The following is an 18,763-nucleotide window of genomic DNA, read 5'->3' as shown; positions in this document are numbered from 1 at the left end:
TTCTACAAATTCACAACTCTCTGGGTGAAAAAGTTTTTCCTCATCTCAGTCCTAAATGGCCTACCCCTTATTCTCAAACCGTGACCCCTGGTTCTGGACTCTCCCTAACATTGGGAACATTTTTCCTGCATCTAGCCTGTCCGATCCCTTAAGAATATTATATGTTTCTATAGAATTCCCTCTCATCCTTCTAAATTCCAGTGAATATTTAAGAAATATTTAGACAGGTACATGGATAGGACAGGTTTAGAGGTATATGGGTCAAATGGAGGCAGGTGGGACTAGTGTGGATAATAATAATAATAATAAACTTTATTTATAAAGCGCTTTAAACAACCGCAGTTGCCACAAAGTGCTGTACATGAGAACTCATGGACAAAAAGTTATTACAAACCATTAAAAACCGTAAAACGAAGGACTAAAAACAGTAAAAATTAAAAGACATTAAAAGCACTAAGAACAGGAGCAATGTCTCAGCCAGTGTCGAAAGCCAGAGAATAAAAATGAGTTTTTAGGGAGGATTTGAAGATGGACAGTGAGGGGGCCTGTCTGATGTGCAACGGCAAGGTGTTCCAAAGTGCCGGAGCAGCAACAGAAAAGGCTCTATCCCCTCTGAGCTTCCGCTTAGACCTCGATGGGACATGTTGGGTGGTGTGGGCAGGTTGGGCCAAAGGGCCTGTTTGCACGCTGTATGACTGCATGACTAGATACATTTCTGGGATAATAATCCAAGGACTAGTACCCCTATATCAAGGGATTTATATGAATTATATGACTAGTAACAATAATGGAAACGATGAAACTCACCTATCTTTAGAGATGCTGCCTGACCCAGAGATACTGGGTCAGGCAGCATAAATCAGAATCTGCAGTTCCTTGTTTCTACGTGTTGCAACCCTTCTCGCAATTAGTCTCAACATTATCAGAGTGAATGATAATGTACATTCAAGTACACCGAACCAAGATAATCATTTCTATCTACTGGTTAGAGGCAGCAGTTGATAAATAACTTGGACTTTCATCTCTTACATTCCTCAATGTGCGTAGATTGTCTTCTGCTGTAGATTTCCCATGTGGCATATTTCAATTTCTTTGATTTACTGTGCCTTCAGTATGGCAATTCTTGGCTTTTTGTATCCATTGACAATCTGAATGTGAACAACATTTGTTTTCTTTCTGGACTACTCTTGATTCACTGAAAGATACAGCATGGAAACAGACCCTTCGGTCCATCGACTCCACGCCAGCCATCGATTACCCCACTTTCTCATGAAGAGACCAAAATGAGCCAAAAGTGGGCAAATGGGACTATCTTAGATGGGGCATCTATGACTCTATATAGAGTGGATATGGAGAGGATGTTTCATCTAGTCGGAGAGTCTAGGACCAGAGGTCATAGCCTCAGAATAAAAGGATGTACCTTTCGAAAGGAGAGGAGGAATTTCTTTAGTCAGAGGGTGGTGAATCTGTGGAATCCATTAACACAGATGGCTGTGGAGGCCATCAATGGATATTTTTAAGGCGATTTTTGATTAGTAAGGGTGTCAGAGGTTATGGAGAGAAGGTAGAATGGGGTTGAGAGAGGAAGATAGATCAGCCATAATGGAATGGTGGAGTAGACTTGATGAGCCAAGCGGCCTAATTCTGCTCCTATCACTTATGAAATTACGAATTTATGAAATCTATGTGGGGAGGAAAGGTTATTGAACTGAGTGATCGTACATAGTAATGCTGAGGTATCGTTTTCTGATTTCAGGTTTTCCAATGCTTTCTCCTATTATGGATTGGTTTTATTAACCACAGAGCTTTTCCAGGAAGGTGATGTGTGTGGCAGTAAGTACATCTTAAGTACTACTTAACTAGCCTTGTATTGAGGGAGAAGAGAGCAAACCTTGTCTGTCCAGATTAACTATTGTTTTCAAAGTAGCTTTATAAATTTACAGATGGAATAAGCCAATACTTAGGACACCATTCTGTTCTTATAGATTTTGTATTAGTTTTATTGATACTTCTCTTTGTTGCTTTAAGATTTCCACTCTTCCGAACTCTTAATCTTCCTTTCCTATTATACAACAATTGCACCATTTATTATTCTAAGAGTAATAACCTGAACCACCATTAGGTTGTCACCTATTTCTCTCATCCTTATTTTTATCCTGCAATATAGAGTCATAGAGTTATACAGCTCAGAAACAGGCCCGTTGCCCCAACTTGCTCATGCCAAACAAGATGCCCCATCTACACTAGACCCACCTGGTCACTTTTGGCTCCTATCCCTCTAAACCATTCCTATCATTGTACCTGTCTGTATGGCTTTTAAATGTTGCTTTCAATGGATTGTTTTTAGAAGCTCAACTGTCATTTTGTGAATGACTTCTATTGACTTTAGATATTTAGAGATTTATCGTGGAAACAGGCCCTTCGGCCCACCGTGTCCGCACTGACCAACGATCACCCTCTACACTAACACTGTCTGAAGAAGGGTCTCGACCCAAAACGTCCCCCATTCCTTCTCTCCAGAGATGCTGCCTGTCCCGCTGAGTTACTTCAGCATTTTATGACTATTCTGCACACGAGGGGCAATTTACAATTTTACCGAAGCCAATGAACCTACAAACCTGTACGTCTTTGGAGTGTGGGAGGAAACCGGAGCACATGGTGAAACCCCATGCTGTCACTGGGAGAATGTACAAACCCCGTACAGTCAGGGTCTTTGGCGCTGTAAGGCAGCAACTATACCGCTGCGCCACTGTGCCGCCCCTAGTCTTGCCTTTACTGCATTTTAAATCTCGATTCTATACTTATGCTTGATGATTTAAAAATATTCAAGTTAACATTCAAAAATTACTCCTTTCCATGTATAGAACCATTGAATAATACAGTACAGAAGGCTGTCGTTGTGCTTGCTCTTTCAAGGAGTCATCTAGTTGGTCCCACCTTCCATGTATACCTTCAACTCTCCCTCCCCCTATTTTCCCATTGCAAATCAAAAATGGATGATTGGGCCTGTGGCTATGTAAAGGACAATCACAGATGTATTACATTTGAATGCAATATGTTATTCATCTTAAGAGAGGAAACTGGCAAAGGTTAAATCAGTGCCTGCATATGCCACCTTGATTAGGCTACATGAGCTGAAGGGGGTCTTCTTTCTCTTAAACCTAAGTGGCAGCAAGCGAGAGGAAACCTGAGGGAAGATGTTCTCTAGAATGCAAGTATCTGAATGCCACCGATTACACAGACCTCCTCTGGACAACATTGTCAGAATTCCCAGGTAAGAACTTGGAAAGTAATTCATTTTTAAAAAGACACCGCGTTGTGGAGTACCTCAGCGGGTCAGGCAGCAACTGTGGAGAACATGGGTGACGTTTTGTGTTGGGACCCTTCTTCAGACTTCCGAATTAGTTGGACAAACTTAGATTATTTTCTCTGAAGCATAAGATGCTGAGGAAAGACCTAATATAAAATAATGAGAGGCATAGATATGGTACATATGTAGACAGTCAGAAACCTTTCCCCAAAGTGGAAATGTCAGATACTAGAGAGGACAACTTTTGAGATGAGAAGTGGAAGTTTTGAAGGAGGTGTGGGGCAATTTTTCCTTTACAGGGTGGGGTAGGTGGCTAGAATGTGCTACCAGGGGTAGTGGTGGAAGCAGATATGATACTGGCATTTAAGGAGGTTTTTAGATAGGCATATGAATATGCAGGGAATTAAGGGTTATTGGATCATGCAAAGGTAGAAGGGATTATTTTAATTTGGCATCATGTTCGGCATAGACATCTTCAGCAGCTGAATGGGAGATAAAACTACCACCAATGAGCTAACCAGACAAGTCAGAATTCATAGAAACAGAAAATAGGTGCAGGAGTAGGCCATTCGGCCCTTCGAGCCTGCACCGCCATTCAATATGATCATGGCTGATCATCCAACTCGGTATCCTGTACCTGCCTTCTCTCCATACCCCCTGATCCCTTTAGCCACAAGGGCCACATCTAACTCCCTCTTAAATATAGCCAATGAACTGGCCTCAACTACCTTCTGTGGCAGAGAATTCCAGAGACTCACCACTCTCTGTGTGAAAAATGTTTTCTTTAACTAATCTTTAATAATGTGACTTGCAGGGCGATCAGCGAGAGCATTATAGCTGGCTCTCCCAGCTCTCAATACATAAGCCAGTTCTCCACCTACAACACGCAGTTGCAGTACGCCATGGAGCTTTCTGCCAAAGATCTTGAGCAAGAGAAAAGACAGAGGGAAGAAGAAACAATGATGAAGGATATTTTGGAGCTCTCTCTCCAGGAGCAGTAAAGGCTCCACATTGGCCATTTGAAACGGGTGCACAGCACTTTATTAACCAGTTACAACCGTGAAATTCACCACTCTCTGTGTAAAAAATGCTTTTCTCATCTCAGTCCTAAAAGATTTCCCTTTATCCTTAAACTGTGACCCCTTGTCCTCGCTCCCCTCACTCCATGTGGGTCTTTGTGTGACCACGGCCCGCTTTCTCTTGCTTCAGACATAACCAGCTTACTGAATTCAGTCACAGGAAAAATATTAAATTGCAAGAATATCTATTAAGAAAGATCAATTTGGAGAGTACTAGTTCTTGGCTTGTTGGACAAAATCGAGCTGACAGTGTTTGTGCACATTATTCACTTTGGCTATGTTGATTATTCTGCAGGTGTTTTAATAACTCTGTGGATTATTGATCGGATTGGACGGAAGAAGACTATGGCTGTATCTTTCCTTATGTTTTCATTCTTTGCTCTTCTGTTGTTTGCATGTGTTGGGAGGTAAGATTTATGATTCTTCAAACCTTTTTTTTTATTTTATCAAAGCTTGTTTTCTTTCCACAGTATTGTGTGGCCAGGGGTATTTGTGCTTTGTTTTGTGCTTGTAACTTTATTTAAAGTGTGGGTAGATGTCACTGCACTTTGAGGAACAACATTAAAACTTACCGTAGTCATACGTGCTCATTTATTACTTTGAACCAAAGTGTAAAAGAATGTTAAATATTTTTTTCCCTATAATAATAATAATAATAAACTTTATTTCGGACTCAAGGTCCAGACAACTGGGATTCGTAGCGTGTAGTGCTAAACCTTATGCAACATTACATAAAAATGCATTGCATATTAAAAAATATCATAAGGTACATATAAAATCTTAGTATATCACTTATAAAAGCATCATAAATTATATATTAAAAAAAACAACACAATACATGAATTAACATCCAGAATAAAAGAATGATCAATGTCCTACAATGAGACGACGATACCAGTGTCTCCACAACTGGGATTCGTAGCATGTAGTGCTAAACCTTATGTTTGACAAGGCCATAATAATTACATTTATAGAGTCATTTATCCTGCGAAATGAATTTATACATATGATTTCTTAGGATAGCTTCTAAAGTACTGACTCCTGCAGCCACAAACATATTACTAGCACTACACCATCTAGGTTTCCTTAGCAGTGTTCTCATGGCATCATTATATGACACATTTAGTCTCTGCAAACTTGTCTTTCCATAGTTCGACCACAGATGCACAGTATAGAGTGGTGTGCAGTATGCTCTAAATAGCGACAACTTCACAACATCTGCACACGCACCAAACTTATGCAAGAGAATATTTGCCTGTACATAAAGCATGCGTCGTTGCCTATAAATATCTTCATCATCTGTCATTTGTTCTGTAATAAAATGCCCTATAGTAAAGAACGGCAATCTTAGTTTGAATGGCAGCTCTGGTGCCGGTCAGAAGGATTTTCAGATCCTGGCAAATAGCTGCCAATTCAACAAGTGGGCCATTGGCATTTTGACTGTGAGAGATCCTCTTTGAACAGTTGGATGTGGGGGAAAAACAACAAAATATCCTTGTAATTACATAAATGTTTGAGAACATAAAATATTTTATTATGTAAATACTGTAAATAAGGGGAAGCAATGTTGCTTAAGATTTGTAATAGGGTAAGTAAATGGTATTTCAAATATCATTAGATATCAGTAAATATCACTGGTTTAATAGATGTGTTATATGACTATTACAATAATGGCCCCTACCATTGTGTGTAGACTCTAGGCTAAATATCAAAATCGGCATTCCATGCCAAGTGCAGCAATGCGAGCAATACTATAGGAGGCTCATTAATAAGCTTAGTTATTATGCTAATATACCAATTATGTAAACTTTATGTAATTCATTATCGTAAATTGCTCTATCAGACAGATCTCTGTAGCATTCACAACTCAAAATTCTCTTTGCAGACACAGACCACATTTGGAGTTAGTGATTTCTAAACAAAAATATTAACAGTTGTGTTATAACTCTAGTATAGCAACCTCTCCCAAGAAAGTTCATGGAATTGTTATGCAATATTTTACACAAGGATATAAGAGATTTTGAACTAGGTAACCAAAGGCTTGGCCTAAGTTCTGTGTTTTATGGTGCATCTTTGAGGAAGAATGAGAGATTGAAAGCTAGAGAGGCTTTAAGGATTAAATTTGTATGCCTTTGTATGTTTGGAGTTCAATGATTGGTGGTGATTAAAATCAAGAAGACAGGTTTGGAGAGACAGTCTTGTTGTGTGTGAGGCAATGGGAGAGTTCTTTGACTGGGACATGTGGGTCATGGAAAGATTTGAATAAAACAAAGTATTTTAAAATTCAACTCTCTTTGAGCTGGGATTTAATGTAGGCAGAAAAATGAAGGGTTGATGGGTGAATGGGCCATTGTAAACTAGGACATGTGTGGCAAAGTCTTGGATGACCTTGTGTTTACTCAGGGTGGAATGAGGGTCAGTTGTAAAGGTCCAGTCTAGAAGTAGCAAAGCCACTAAGGGTTTCATTTGAAGATGAGTTGAAACAGGGGCAGACTAGGCAATGTTATAGAAGCATGAGAACGTCGTCTCAGTGATGGTGCAGATAGTTGGTCTTAAACTCTATGATTCTATTTTAACTGGTTTCCAGATTTGATTAAGTGAATTAAAAAATAAGGAGGGTTTGTGTTTGGACTAATGGCAATAACTTTAGATTTTCCACCATTTAGCATGAGGAATTTTTTGCTCACCTGGTGGTGATTGTCAGGCAAGCAATCTGACTGTGTATAAGCAGTGAAGGTATCAAGAGAATTGATTATTGTTTTGCAAGGACCAGCATGAAAATGTGAGAGAAGCTGGTGTATAGTAAGATTCTTTAAGGAACCTAAAATAATTTTGTACAAAGAGGACATTTGGCAGGTAAATAAAGGCTAAGGAGATGTGACAATTCCCACTTTGCCTTGGGTGACTTATTCTGTAAGTTGTTGCTTAATTCTGATGATGGTGGGAGATAGAGAATCATATTGGCTGCAAGGATGTATTGTGTGCATTTCTGTAGGTGTGTGTGTGTGTATATCTTTGTTCTATATGAGTGTCTGATGGGGATGACCATGTCCTGGGTTCTCTTTTACAGGTTTACCCTCACAGTATTCCTCTTTATTGCCAGGGCATTCATATCAGGTGGTTTTCAGGCTGCATATGTCTATACACCCGAGGTAAGAACATAGAAGGATTCATGTGACAAACTGTAGAATGTTTTCACATCCCCCCCCCCAATCTGGCATCCATTATCTCCTTTTTACTTCTAACCTTTGTCACTTGCTCCACATATCTGCCAATCAAATCCGAAGAAGGATCCCAACTAGAAACATCATCTATCCATGTTCTCAGGGATGCTGCCTGACTCGCCCAGTTACTCCAATACTTTGGGCCAACTGGTCACTACCATCGCTACAGTGGTTCTTGAAGCTCAAGGATATCTCTTCTAAACAGCTAGGAATGGACAATCATCCAAAATCAGTACCCCCTTCCTGCCTTCTCCCCATACCCCTTGATTTTGCTAGCCCTAAGAACTCTATCTAACTCTTTTGAATGCATCCAGTGAATCAGCCTCCACTGCCTTCTGTGGCAGAGAATTCCACAGATTCACAACTCTCTGGGTGAAAAAGGTTTTCCTCATCTCAGTCCTAAATGGCCTACCCCTTATTCTTAAACTGTGACCCCTGGTTCTGGACTCCCCTCAACATGGGGACTATTTTTCTTGCATCTAGTCTGTTTGATCCCTTAAGGATTATGTTGAATGTTTCTATAAGATATCCTCTCATCCTAAATTCCAGTGAATATAAGCCCAGTCGACCCATTCTTTCATCATATGTCAGTCCCACTTCCTCAGTTCCATACTTGGGAATAAAAACAAGTGTTGGCATGTTTCCAGTAGATAAGCTTATAGCTTTTTGATTACTATAGTTGGGAACAGATTACCCACCCGAATATATGTAATTAGATTAGCAATTTTGTCTTAAAAATCTTCACTTCAGAGGGGGTAGCCAAAGTCAAAATGAAGTTTCCAAAATGTATTCAGACTCAGTCAAAATTTCCCCCACTCCATTCCTCTTCTCCTTTCATTCACTCGGTTGTGAATGGTGCAGGGTTTTGGAACAGTCACAATTGCCATCTTTTTCTTGCCTTTAGGTTTACCCGACTGCCACCCGGGCACTGGGCTTGGGGACATGCAGTGGGATGGCTCGTGTGGGAGCACTCATCACTCCTTTCATTGCACAGGTACGATGAATATATCGCAGTAGGTCATAATTCAACCTACTCACATCCCCTTAGACCATTCATTCGGATGTAAATATGCATTGATGCACGGCTCTAGCTGACAATCGTAATTGTTGAATTTCAACAATTAACTATGAGGAGTTTCCCCTCGGGACTTGCAGATTGCCGTTCAAACGCTACAGAACTGAATCTGCTCTTTTGCCATGGTACCAGTGAAAGCCTTGGGTAGATCGAGCAAAAAAACATTTATGTGGGAGATGACATAAACTTCCATTTAATGTCAGGATCTTTAACTTCTGCGCATCACCTCCCAACAATTATAGCCAGATTTTGACCTACACTCGTTCTCCCCATCTCCAATACTAAACAGTTTCATTTCACTTTCAAAGTGTTTAGTACTCCATAAAATTAAATATCATTATTGGCATAATTGTGTAATATGTTGGATCCATCGAAAGCTACACAGAGCAGTGAGTAGCAGTGGTTTATACACCCATTCTATTTCAACCCTCTCATACTATTTAAGACCTGGTTTTCCATACATGGAATTAAATCAATGCATGTAGTGTCTCCCATTATGATAACTCTTGGGCTCATGATAGTCTCTGGCAATATTAATTTTTGAAGAAAGGTGTGTAAAGAAGGATCCCAACCCAAAACAGCATTGATTCACGTCCACCAGAGATGCTGCCTGACCCACTGAGTTACTCCAGCGCTTTGTGCTTTTCTTTTGTGAACCAGCATTTGCAGTTCCTTGTGTTTCCAATACTAATCTGTTTTTTAGCTACTGCCATTGCATCCCACGGGCAAATAATCTATATACTATTAAAGGTCTTGTCCAAGTTTCCTTCAGATTTGATGCTATATTTCACGTTATTGATATTTAAAGGTTTAAAAAAAGCTAACTTTAAAAAGATTTTTACTGTCCCAGCTTCCAACAAACTTCCATACAAAGTTGCAATCCAGGAACACTCTGTGCTTCCACCAAGTTTTCACCTGAATGGAATCTCAGTCCTCCACCCGACATTTGCAACAATTGCTCCTGCCAGCAATTGCTTGAACAGGAGGGTGAGGCTCAATTGGTATTGCAATTGGAAGTACTGCGGCAGGGGAAATACAATTGTAATTTTTTTTTGACGTCCATTGTTGGGGGAGGGAAGGGAGCGGTAGAATCTGGGGAATGGGTTGAGTTGGGGGAACCATGCCTCACGTGTGGGCTACGGGTTCCAGTTGCTCTAGTTTATTTATAATAAGCTTGCATGATGTTATTTGAACAGGAGTGAAGCTGCTTTAAGTTTACCCGCTGAGTTTCTCCAGCATTTTTGTCTACCTTAGTTTACAGAAGCTGTTTTTGCCCCACTCAGGTCATGTTGGAATCCTCAATCTATCTAACGCTTTCAGTGTACAGTGGATGCTGTTTGTTGGCAGCACTTGCTTCCTGCTTCCTACCAATTGAGACAATGGGGCGAGGTCTTCAAGAATCCAGCCAGCAGGAGTGGGGCCAGGAAATGGTGGGTAGGACACACCGTTCGGGCAGTTCAACCAGGAGCAACTAGAGCACGTTAATTGCAAGCAAAACAGGCTCTTGATAATAGAAATGGCCTTGCAGGAAGCAGACAACATTGTGATCATTACTAATATACATCCATTGGGCTGGTTATTAACACCGTGAGTACGAGATGGAAATCAAATGTAATATGTTGCTCTTATTATATATATATATATATAAATGGGAAAGAACCCTCTTGGCAACTTCAAAATGCTGAACAAAAGGCCACATGCAAAGGACTGGAATCTAAAGATGGAATCAAAAATAGAATGTGAGAATCAGCCTTTCATACATTACCATTTATCCAGTCACTACCCAGACAAGCTTTGTTATTTACCAACTGTAACCATGGTTTCCTTCCCATTACCATGAGTCACTGTATTACTTGTAACAAAAAAGATACCATATCAACTGAACTGAAAATTACCACTTGTATACAACAAATTTCAATTCAAATGGTCCAAGCTATTTCTTATGGTTACCACTCAGTCACATTTTCAGTGAGTCATTGCTCTATTGCACAGAAGTAACCAAAAAATGTGAAAGCATGATATTCAAATAACCTCTGGAGATGTGAATGTGTGTGTGTGGATAAAAGATGCAAAAGGTTGTCTTTTTAACGTTACATGAACTAAAAATTAAATGTCAATGTGAGGCGATTGTTGCAGGAATCCCTGCCATTGCAACAAGACTAAGTATTGTCCACGAGGCCAATCAGTTTGTATTAGCAAGATTTGTCTGTAAATACTGTACCATGTAATGATTGCTTAATAAACCTGTCACTTTCAAACAATAAAAAGTGTTTGGGATTGTCTCTCTTTGGGAAACTTGGTTATTTTCTGACCATTAACGGGCATGGTAATTCGTGTTACGTTTTTAATCAAACCAAGTAACATATTACAAAGCTCTTCCAAGAATTAATGTTGAGTACATATTAACATGATATGCTTGAATATCTTAATAAATGTATACCTACCTGGCATGAACTCACATATAATCAATTAGGAACATTTGTGGAAAATAATGATTGGTTCTGCTGGTCTGATAAATTGAGCAAATTAAATATGCAAATCGTAGTCATGTTTACTATTAAATCAGCTCGCATGACTATTAATCAAGGAATTAAAATAGCTGAAATGATCCAAAAGCACTCAGAATTTAAAAGCACAGTCACTATTTTCATGCACACAGCAAAAAATCGACGTAATAAGAAAATGAATGACATGGTTTTCTGTACCTCATGTTTGAACTCTTCCTCTTGCTCAGAACAGAACAGTGGTGATAAGTTCCTTTATCTCCTTCCAGAACATAAGAGCATTGACACCCTGGGAGTAATGGCACTTTAACTGTTTGTCCTAGTGTTCTGGAGATCTCTAGCTGGAGGATTCTTTGAAAAGTTTAAAATTAGATCTTTAAGGTAAATCTGCCCGCAGTTTTGTATTTCATTTGCAAATTGGCAACTACTGTATTTTTCAAGCTGCAGCCTCTAGGAATAAGCTTGAGCTCACAAACGTTTAATTTGGGAACGTGTATCAAGAATAAAGAATTAGGTGGAAGATAAATATATAATTTGGAACTTCAAAAACTAGTTAAAAACTGAGTTGACCGACCCATAAATTTTATTAATGTTATTAATGCCACTAAGAGCTCTCCATCATTAACATCTGCCCTCTTTCTGGTGTTTGACTGTAAATCTCATCCAGGCCTTGGTAGCATTAACAGATCTAAATGTATACTGGAAGCATTATGAAAGTTCACCTTGATTCTGTGGGACTGTTATACTCAGATCATACCATAAGTTTAATTTATGTGGCATTTATAACACAGCATTTATGTGGCATTTATAACACAGAGCTTGTGTTATACACAGCGCCATAATGTACACAGAGCCATAATTAAACTATGAAATTGAAACACAAAATAAACCATACGCTAGGAGATTCGAAAGCATGTTCAAGTAGATGTACTACGAGGAAGGTCAAGCTAGAAGTAAATTCAAATTAACCAGTAATGACGTGGAATCTTAAAGTCAGTCGATAGTCACACTGAACACCATGATTATGAATATTGGTTATCTGTTATGAAGTCAAATTGGTACCAAATTTAAAGCTTGAGTTGATACTGATGCCATCCCAGTGTCATGATGGTTGGCTGGATTACTTACTTGGACTTAGTTCCTCCTGCACTGTTGAGTGCATTGGGCAGCAAGCTTTCGTCATTCTGTTCGGTTATGTGCAACGTCTTCCACCCTCGATAAGTTTGCGTCCCGGGCTTCCAAATCCTTCTGGAATGTTTGTCTCCATGTGAGTTTTGGTCAGCCTCTTTTCCTTCTTCGGCCAGGTTGCCATATCATTGCTATCTAAGGTGCACGTTCTGTTTACATTCTGAGTACATGTCCTGCAAATTTCATCCTGCATACCGCAACACGGAAATAGGCTCCCTATGGTGTAATATGGGAATTGGACACTGGATGGCGCTTAATTTTTCGATCTCATTTTCTAATTAGTTTAATTAATTAATGTGCAACTTTTGGCACTGACGAGTTCTGACTTCCTTCTCAATTATATTTTATCTAAATCTGTGCAAAATTTCATATGGGTCACGAAAGTTGATTTCTAGATGCATTTTTGATTCTCGGCCCACAGCCTACAGGTAACTATGGTATTGTGTTTGAATGTATTTACTTGTTCTCCACACAGTCATCCGGAACATTTTATTATTTGCACAATATGCAGTGTTTACATGATGGCCTGTTACAGAAATACAACTTTTTTCTGATCGATGTAAATAAGATATTTTAAATTAACTGGAGAACACTAAAACAGAACTAAGAATTAAGAATATTTTTGTAATTCATTTAAAATTTTATTGAACTCATTTATTATAAATTCATAAGACTATAAAAAAGCTGGATGATTTGTTATTTCTCATCACAAAGCCAACAATGTCATCATACAATATTTCTTGTTGTTGTGAACAAGCAATCACTAAATCAATTATATTATAGCAATTTATTCACTTTTACCAAATAACTAGCAATTACTTATTGCTAATGTGAAGATGTAATGGGAGGAATTTCAATTGTGACCTTAATTTTTATACCTGATGTTAAAAAATATATCGATTTTCTACTTTTTAAAACGTAAAAAATTGTTGGAACTATTATAATGATCAGTCAAAAAACCACTAGAAATACATTATCTTTGTTTTTTTGTTTTTTTAGAAGCAATTGTACAAAGATAAAACATTCGGCATCTAAAATTATACAATTGTTGTACAGCTTCATTTTTAACCTTATAACCTGAAAATGAAAGAAAAGAGAGAGAGAACAAGAGAGGGAAAAAGTGAGAGGTGAAAAGATATCTCGAAAAAGCACATAGACCACCAAAGTAGTGTGGCCAAAAATAAAGTAGAGATAAAAGAAAAAAAAAAGAAAAAAGGAGAGTGGATATATACCTGCCCCTCGTCCCCCCCCCACCTCACCCACCTCACCCAACCCAGAATCGGATTTAAATTTAGATTTGAGTTGCGCCATACTATCCTTGTAAGGGTGTCCATATCTTGAAAAATTGATCTGGTTTTTCTGCCAAGACAAGCTTAATATTTTCCAAATGTAGTGTCTCGGACATGTTTGTAATCCACATCTTCACGTGTGTGTCCAAAATTTAAGTATTAGTTTTTTTCGCCGTTATCAGGCCATAGTTAAGGAAACGTCTTTGAAATAATGTTAGCTCAGAACAGGCTTCTGACGTACCTGGTGTGATCAATTCTATGTCGGGGTCCAATTTTATTTTAAGTATTTTAGAAAAAATATCAAAAATTCCCCTCCAGAAGTTGTATAACTTTATACAGGAAGCAAAGGAATGGGTTATGGTTGCTTCTTGGAGAAGACATTTATCACAAATAGGGGAGACATTTGGGACGATCTTATTCAGTTTAGACTTTGAGTAATAAAGTCTATGCAGTATTTTAAATTGTATTAGCGAGTGATATATTATCTTTGTTAATAGTTTTTTATCACTGAAATATGATGCTCAACCTCCCATTTTCCTTGTCCACGATATTACGAGATGGATAATTGTAAAACAATGCTGATCTCAGTAAAACGCTATTAAACGTGTTCAAAAGTTTGTTATTTTCATTTAGATGACTGGATGTTAACTCCATCAGAAAGAACAAAGTTAATAAATCATAAATTTAGCCTAAGTTTTGCCAAAGTCAAATTATGATTTATGTTCCTTTCGGCAAATGACAAACCTTTGAAATATATGTTTTTTAAATTACCCTACTAATCTCTCGACACGATTCGTCAGGATTACTTTTATGGTTGGACAAGGACAAACTAACACCCAGATAACTGAGTGGATAGAAATAGCGCTGTTTCTCACCTGTTATATCTCACTTTAAGAGGCATTAATTGATCCCAACATTGCAGATTGTATAGAAATTATCACTTTCAAATTTATTTTTATCAATCCTGTGAGCCTTAATGTGGTCACAAAAATTAACTACTTAAAAACAGAATTATTTGAGACATGAGATATTAAACATTTACCATGAGCACTAAATATGGCCATTTCCAAGCTTTCATCGGCTTTGATATCATTTAGTAGATCATCACTAGAGAAGTTGAATTCATGGGAATACAGAATGGCCTGCGTGACTGAGATGAATTACAGTCGGGATGGTATTTTCCAGCTGGGCTTCCTCTCCTGCACAATCTTGTCAACGATATTTGATACCTCCATGGCACAGCCCCAGTGGATAGTCAGGCCATAGCCTCCATGACCATAGTTATGAATCACCTATCAGACAAACGCACTGAGTAAATCTGAAGAAGGTTTTGTTCTCTCTTTACATCAATTGGCATATTGAATTGAAGTGAATATTATTGTGGGACATTATTAAATAGGATACCAAAGGGGAAAAAGGAAAGAAAATTCCATCCCTGAAATGTAAATAAATAGAAAACGCACAACAGGTTCATCAGGATATTTAAAATTTGTTAACAGCGAAAAAGTCTTTGCTATTCAGGTGAATTTTACTATTGGTTAACAGCGAAAAAGTCTTTGCTATTCAGGATCCATTTTAATTCACACTGTTTTCTGTGCGTATGAAAGGCACAGTAGTTTTTCCTGCAGAATCTCTGTTAACCAAGGCCTAACCATAGAAATATCAAGACGCAGGAAACTAATCTCAGGTCTGTTTTTTGCAGAAACAAATAATAGTTGTCTTCCATCCCCATTGTAATAATTTAGGAGAAATGCAGGTATAAATCTGAGCTACTGTAATAAATTGATGTTAACGAATGATGAATTTTGGACCATAATTAAGCCCAGATGTAAGCCAAGGAAAAGGGCTGTCAGTTATTTAAGCCAACATCTAGTCCACAACAAGCATCACCTAGAACAAAGTAACTGGCTAATTATCTGTCTGCGGTTTAAGAAATTGGCTGCTTTGCCAACAATTCAGAAGAAATTCAGAAGCTGTAAATTGCTCTGAGACATCCTGAAAAAGTGAAAGGCACTATAAAAATGAAAGTTCTTTCTTTACACTTTATTACCAGAACGGAAATGCTAAAGAAAATTTAGAATGAGTAGATTAGGAATTAAATTATGATTGATTCAGGCTTTCCAGTGGATACAACAAATAGAAGATGGACTATACCATCTGCTATACGTAAGCTAATTAAAGAAATGTTAAGAAGAAAATAGCCAAATGTAACTTTAACTGTCAATGAGGGAAAATGATTAATTTTATGTAACTTTCTTTCCCTCATTTTATTTTTATCATTTGAAAGTTATTATTTCTGTGTTGGCATTGTACCTCAAATGTCTGTGGTCTTGATTTGAAGGTCTGTCGCTCCAAACGAATTCTGTTACGGACAGGTCGAAGACCAGTCCAGTCTTCTACTATCTTGGCATTCTGTAAAGAATTTTAACTATTAAGAAATGAACAACTACTTGCCATATTACAGCATATACTGCTAATTTATTTTGTATGGTGATGCTTTCTTTATTATCCTCTCAAATTGAATTAAATCTTTAGAAACAACCTTCAGACTGGGTACAAGCTTGCAGCCACCTTCCCACACATTGTTGTGGTCTATGGGATTGTTCTCCTCACTCCAATTTCCAAGTTGGAAGATTCCTCCCATGGTTACTAATTTGCTCCTGAAACAAGACAATAGTGACATATTATTTACATTGAACGTGATGCTGAACGTCACTAAACTTACTTTTCAATCACTATCACAACATACATTGTAGAATAACATATGCGGAGGAATCGTCACATTTATTCATTTCTGACTCCGGTATGGGAGCCTGCTTGGTTATTAACTTGCCAGTTTGTTAGAACTTTTTTTAATTACCTTTTCATTTACATGATTCATTCAGAAAGGGAAAAACACATTTCATATGTACCATCCTGACTCAAATCCAACCACATTTTCATTGATAAGAGAGCTTATTATGTGAGGAAGCACTAAAGCAATTTGTTGGAATACATTCACTCTGCATGAAAAGGCATGATGCAGAGGACTGATGAATCTCCATGCGCAAGGACAGAATGGGAGAGGTAGAGGGATCTTGGCTGCTTTGGTACATTACATATATTACATAAGAAAAAAAAAAATCACATATATGCAAACTCACATATATCTATGAAGTGGATGGGAAACAAAAACGGGGGGAATTAGATTACTTTGTCTTGTACAATCATGCAATCAGAAGGTTTTTAAATTAAAGGATTTACAAATATAATAGCCAGTTAATAAATGTTCTAATCATTGTCTATTTTCTAACATAAGCAACAAAGAGAGCAGAATAAAATAAAACAAGTGAAGCAGCAGAGCCTGAGGGAAAGGAGAGAGGATTACAACCAAATTTAATGCAGCACAAGAGGAAAGAGTAATACCCCTGTCCCACTTAGGAAACCTGAACAGAAACCTCTGGAGACTTTGTGCCCCACCCAAGGTTTCCGTGCGGTTCCCGGAGGTTTTTGTCAGTCTCCCTAATGGTCGAAAGTGGTTTCCGCTTCTTCTATGTTCCGGCGATTATTTCAAAAAATTCAAAACCGGCCGCGACTAAAAATATGTTGCCGTTTTAAAAATCGGTAATTTTTTAGTCGAAGCCGGTTGCGATGCTAGTTGAAGGTGGTTGCCGGAGGTTGCAGGTAGTGCCACTTCCACTACCTGCGGGTGGGGCGCAAAGTCTCCAGAGGTTTCCGTTCAGGATTCCTAAGTGGGACAGGGGCATTAGGGATACAGTTCCAGATAGCTCAAGGCTTAAGAATAATTGGAACATTCTTATGTTCTACAATCAGCCAAAGATGTTGATCATCAATCTTCACCATGATTACCTTTGCAGCAATCAGGTGCTTTGATTATTCTTACCCTGGTAAAATGTATGGCATAGAATAAATCCCAGTTTTCAAATCATGAGAGACAATAAAGTGCTTCATCCACGGTGCATAAACCTGATTTTAAAAAAAAATAACGGGTGAGAAATTAAATAACTCCTATATTAAATCATTCAAAACCATTTTACAGCATCGACAAACTTTAGAAACATTGCCCGAGAAATTCTCTGGGGCTGTTTGAGTCGCAGCCTAGCAACTCAGGTTCATTTCTGACCTCAGTGCTTTCTGTGAGGTGTTTGCACATTCTTTACCTGATTCTTGTGATCATATGGGTTTTCTTCAGTTCTAAAAGCTTAACTGGCCAATCTAAAATGCTCCTAATGTAGAGGTAAGTGGGGGGATGGGATTGATGAAAAGTTGAAAAGAATAAAATGGGTTAGGGAAGAATTAGTGTCAAGAAAGAATGCTTAATGGTCAACATGGACTGGGTGAACCAAAGGAACTATTTCTGCGCTGTACCTCTCTATGACTTTATGGAAAGCTCATTAGTCAGTGCAGCATCTACTATTTTAGCTATTGGCCTGTCTTTAAAAAAATTAGAAAAGGATGCGGTTCAAATGTTACATGCTGCTTGATTATCATGCTGCACAATTTCACAGCAAGCAAGCCTGAGTCGGGGGTAAGGAGGAAAGGTTTTTGGGTTGGAGTAAATATTTGATGCTGGCATGTACTGAACTAGAGCATGCAAGTTGAATTTGGTTGTGGTGTAGAGTCAAGAGAGTCAAGAGTTTTATTATCATGTGTCCCAGATAGGACAATGAAATTATTGCTTGCTGCAGCACAACGGAATATGTAAACGTAATACAGAACAAGAGATAAAAGATCAGTGTGCCTATATACCATAGACCGTATATATATACACAATAAATAAACAGATAAAGTGCGATAGTAATAATAGACTGTTGTTGTTCAGAGCTTGTTTGATGTTGTGTTTAATAGCCTGATGGCTGTGGGGAAGTAGCTGTTCCTGAATCTGGATGTTCCAGATTTCAAGCTCCTGTACCTTCTTCCCGATGGCAACGGAGAGATGAGCATATGGCCAGGATGGTGTGGGTCTTTGATGATGTTGGTTGCCTTTTTGAGGCAGCGACTGCGATAGATCCCTTCGATGGTGGGGAGGTCAGAGCCGATGATGGACTGGGCAGTGGTCACAACTTTCTGCATTTTTTCCCGCTCCTGAATGTT

At 38.4% G+C, this 18,763-nt stretch overlaps 2 protein-coding genes across 2 annotated transcripts in view; one reads left to right on the top strand and one right to left on the bottom strand.

The window, feature by feature from the left end:
* The window catches only part of LOC116987593 (SV2 related protein), a 36,156-nt gene extending 25,187 nt beyond the window's left edge, over positions 1-10,969 (top strand). The window contains exons 11-16 of the mRNA XM_033043750.1: positions 1,757-1,833; positions 3,167-3,274; positions 4,685-4,796; positions 7,460-7,541; positions 8,518-8,607; positions 9,972-10,969. Coding sequence (XP_032899641.1) covers positions 1,757-1,833; positions 3,167-3,274; positions 4,685-4,796; positions 7,460-7,541; positions 8,518-8,607; positions 9,972-10,163 — 661 coding nt within the window. The 3' untranslated portion in view covers positions 10,164-10,969. The remainder of the gene's footprint in view (positions 1-1,756; positions 1,834-3,166; positions 3,275-4,684; positions 4,797-7,459; positions 7,542-8,517; positions 8,608-9,971) is intronic.
* Positions 10,970-12,854: 1,885 nt separating this feature from the next.
* The window catches only part of dao (D-amino acid oxidase), a 29,317-nt gene continuing 23,408 nt past the window's right edge, over positions 12,855-18,763 (bottom strand). Inside the window, exons 8-11 of the mRNA XM_033043749.1 lie at positions 17,553-17,635; positions 16,212-16,329; positions 15,983-16,081; positions 12,855-14,961 (exon numbers count right to left, since the gene is read on the bottom strand). Of these exons, the coding sequence (XP_032899640.1) occupies positions 14,830-14,961; positions 15,983-16,081; positions 16,212-16,329; positions 17,553-17,635 (432 nt within the window). The 3' untranslated portion in view covers positions 12,855-14,829. The remainder of the gene's footprint in view (positions 14,962-15,982; positions 16,082-16,211; positions 16,330-17,552; positions 17,636-18,763) is intronic.

Source organism: Amblyraja radiata, chromosome 25 (assembly GCF_010909765.2).
Source record: "Amblyraja radiata isolate CabotCenter1 chromosome 25, sAmbRad1.1.pri, whole genome shotgun sequence".
NCBI classification, from domain to species: domain Eukaryota; kingdom Metazoa; phylum Chordata; class Chondrichthyes; order Rajiformes; family Rajidae; genus Amblyraja; species Amblyraja radiata.
Note: the sequence above shows the minus strand (reverse complement) of the source record. Positions and strands in the feature narration are given on the sequence as shown.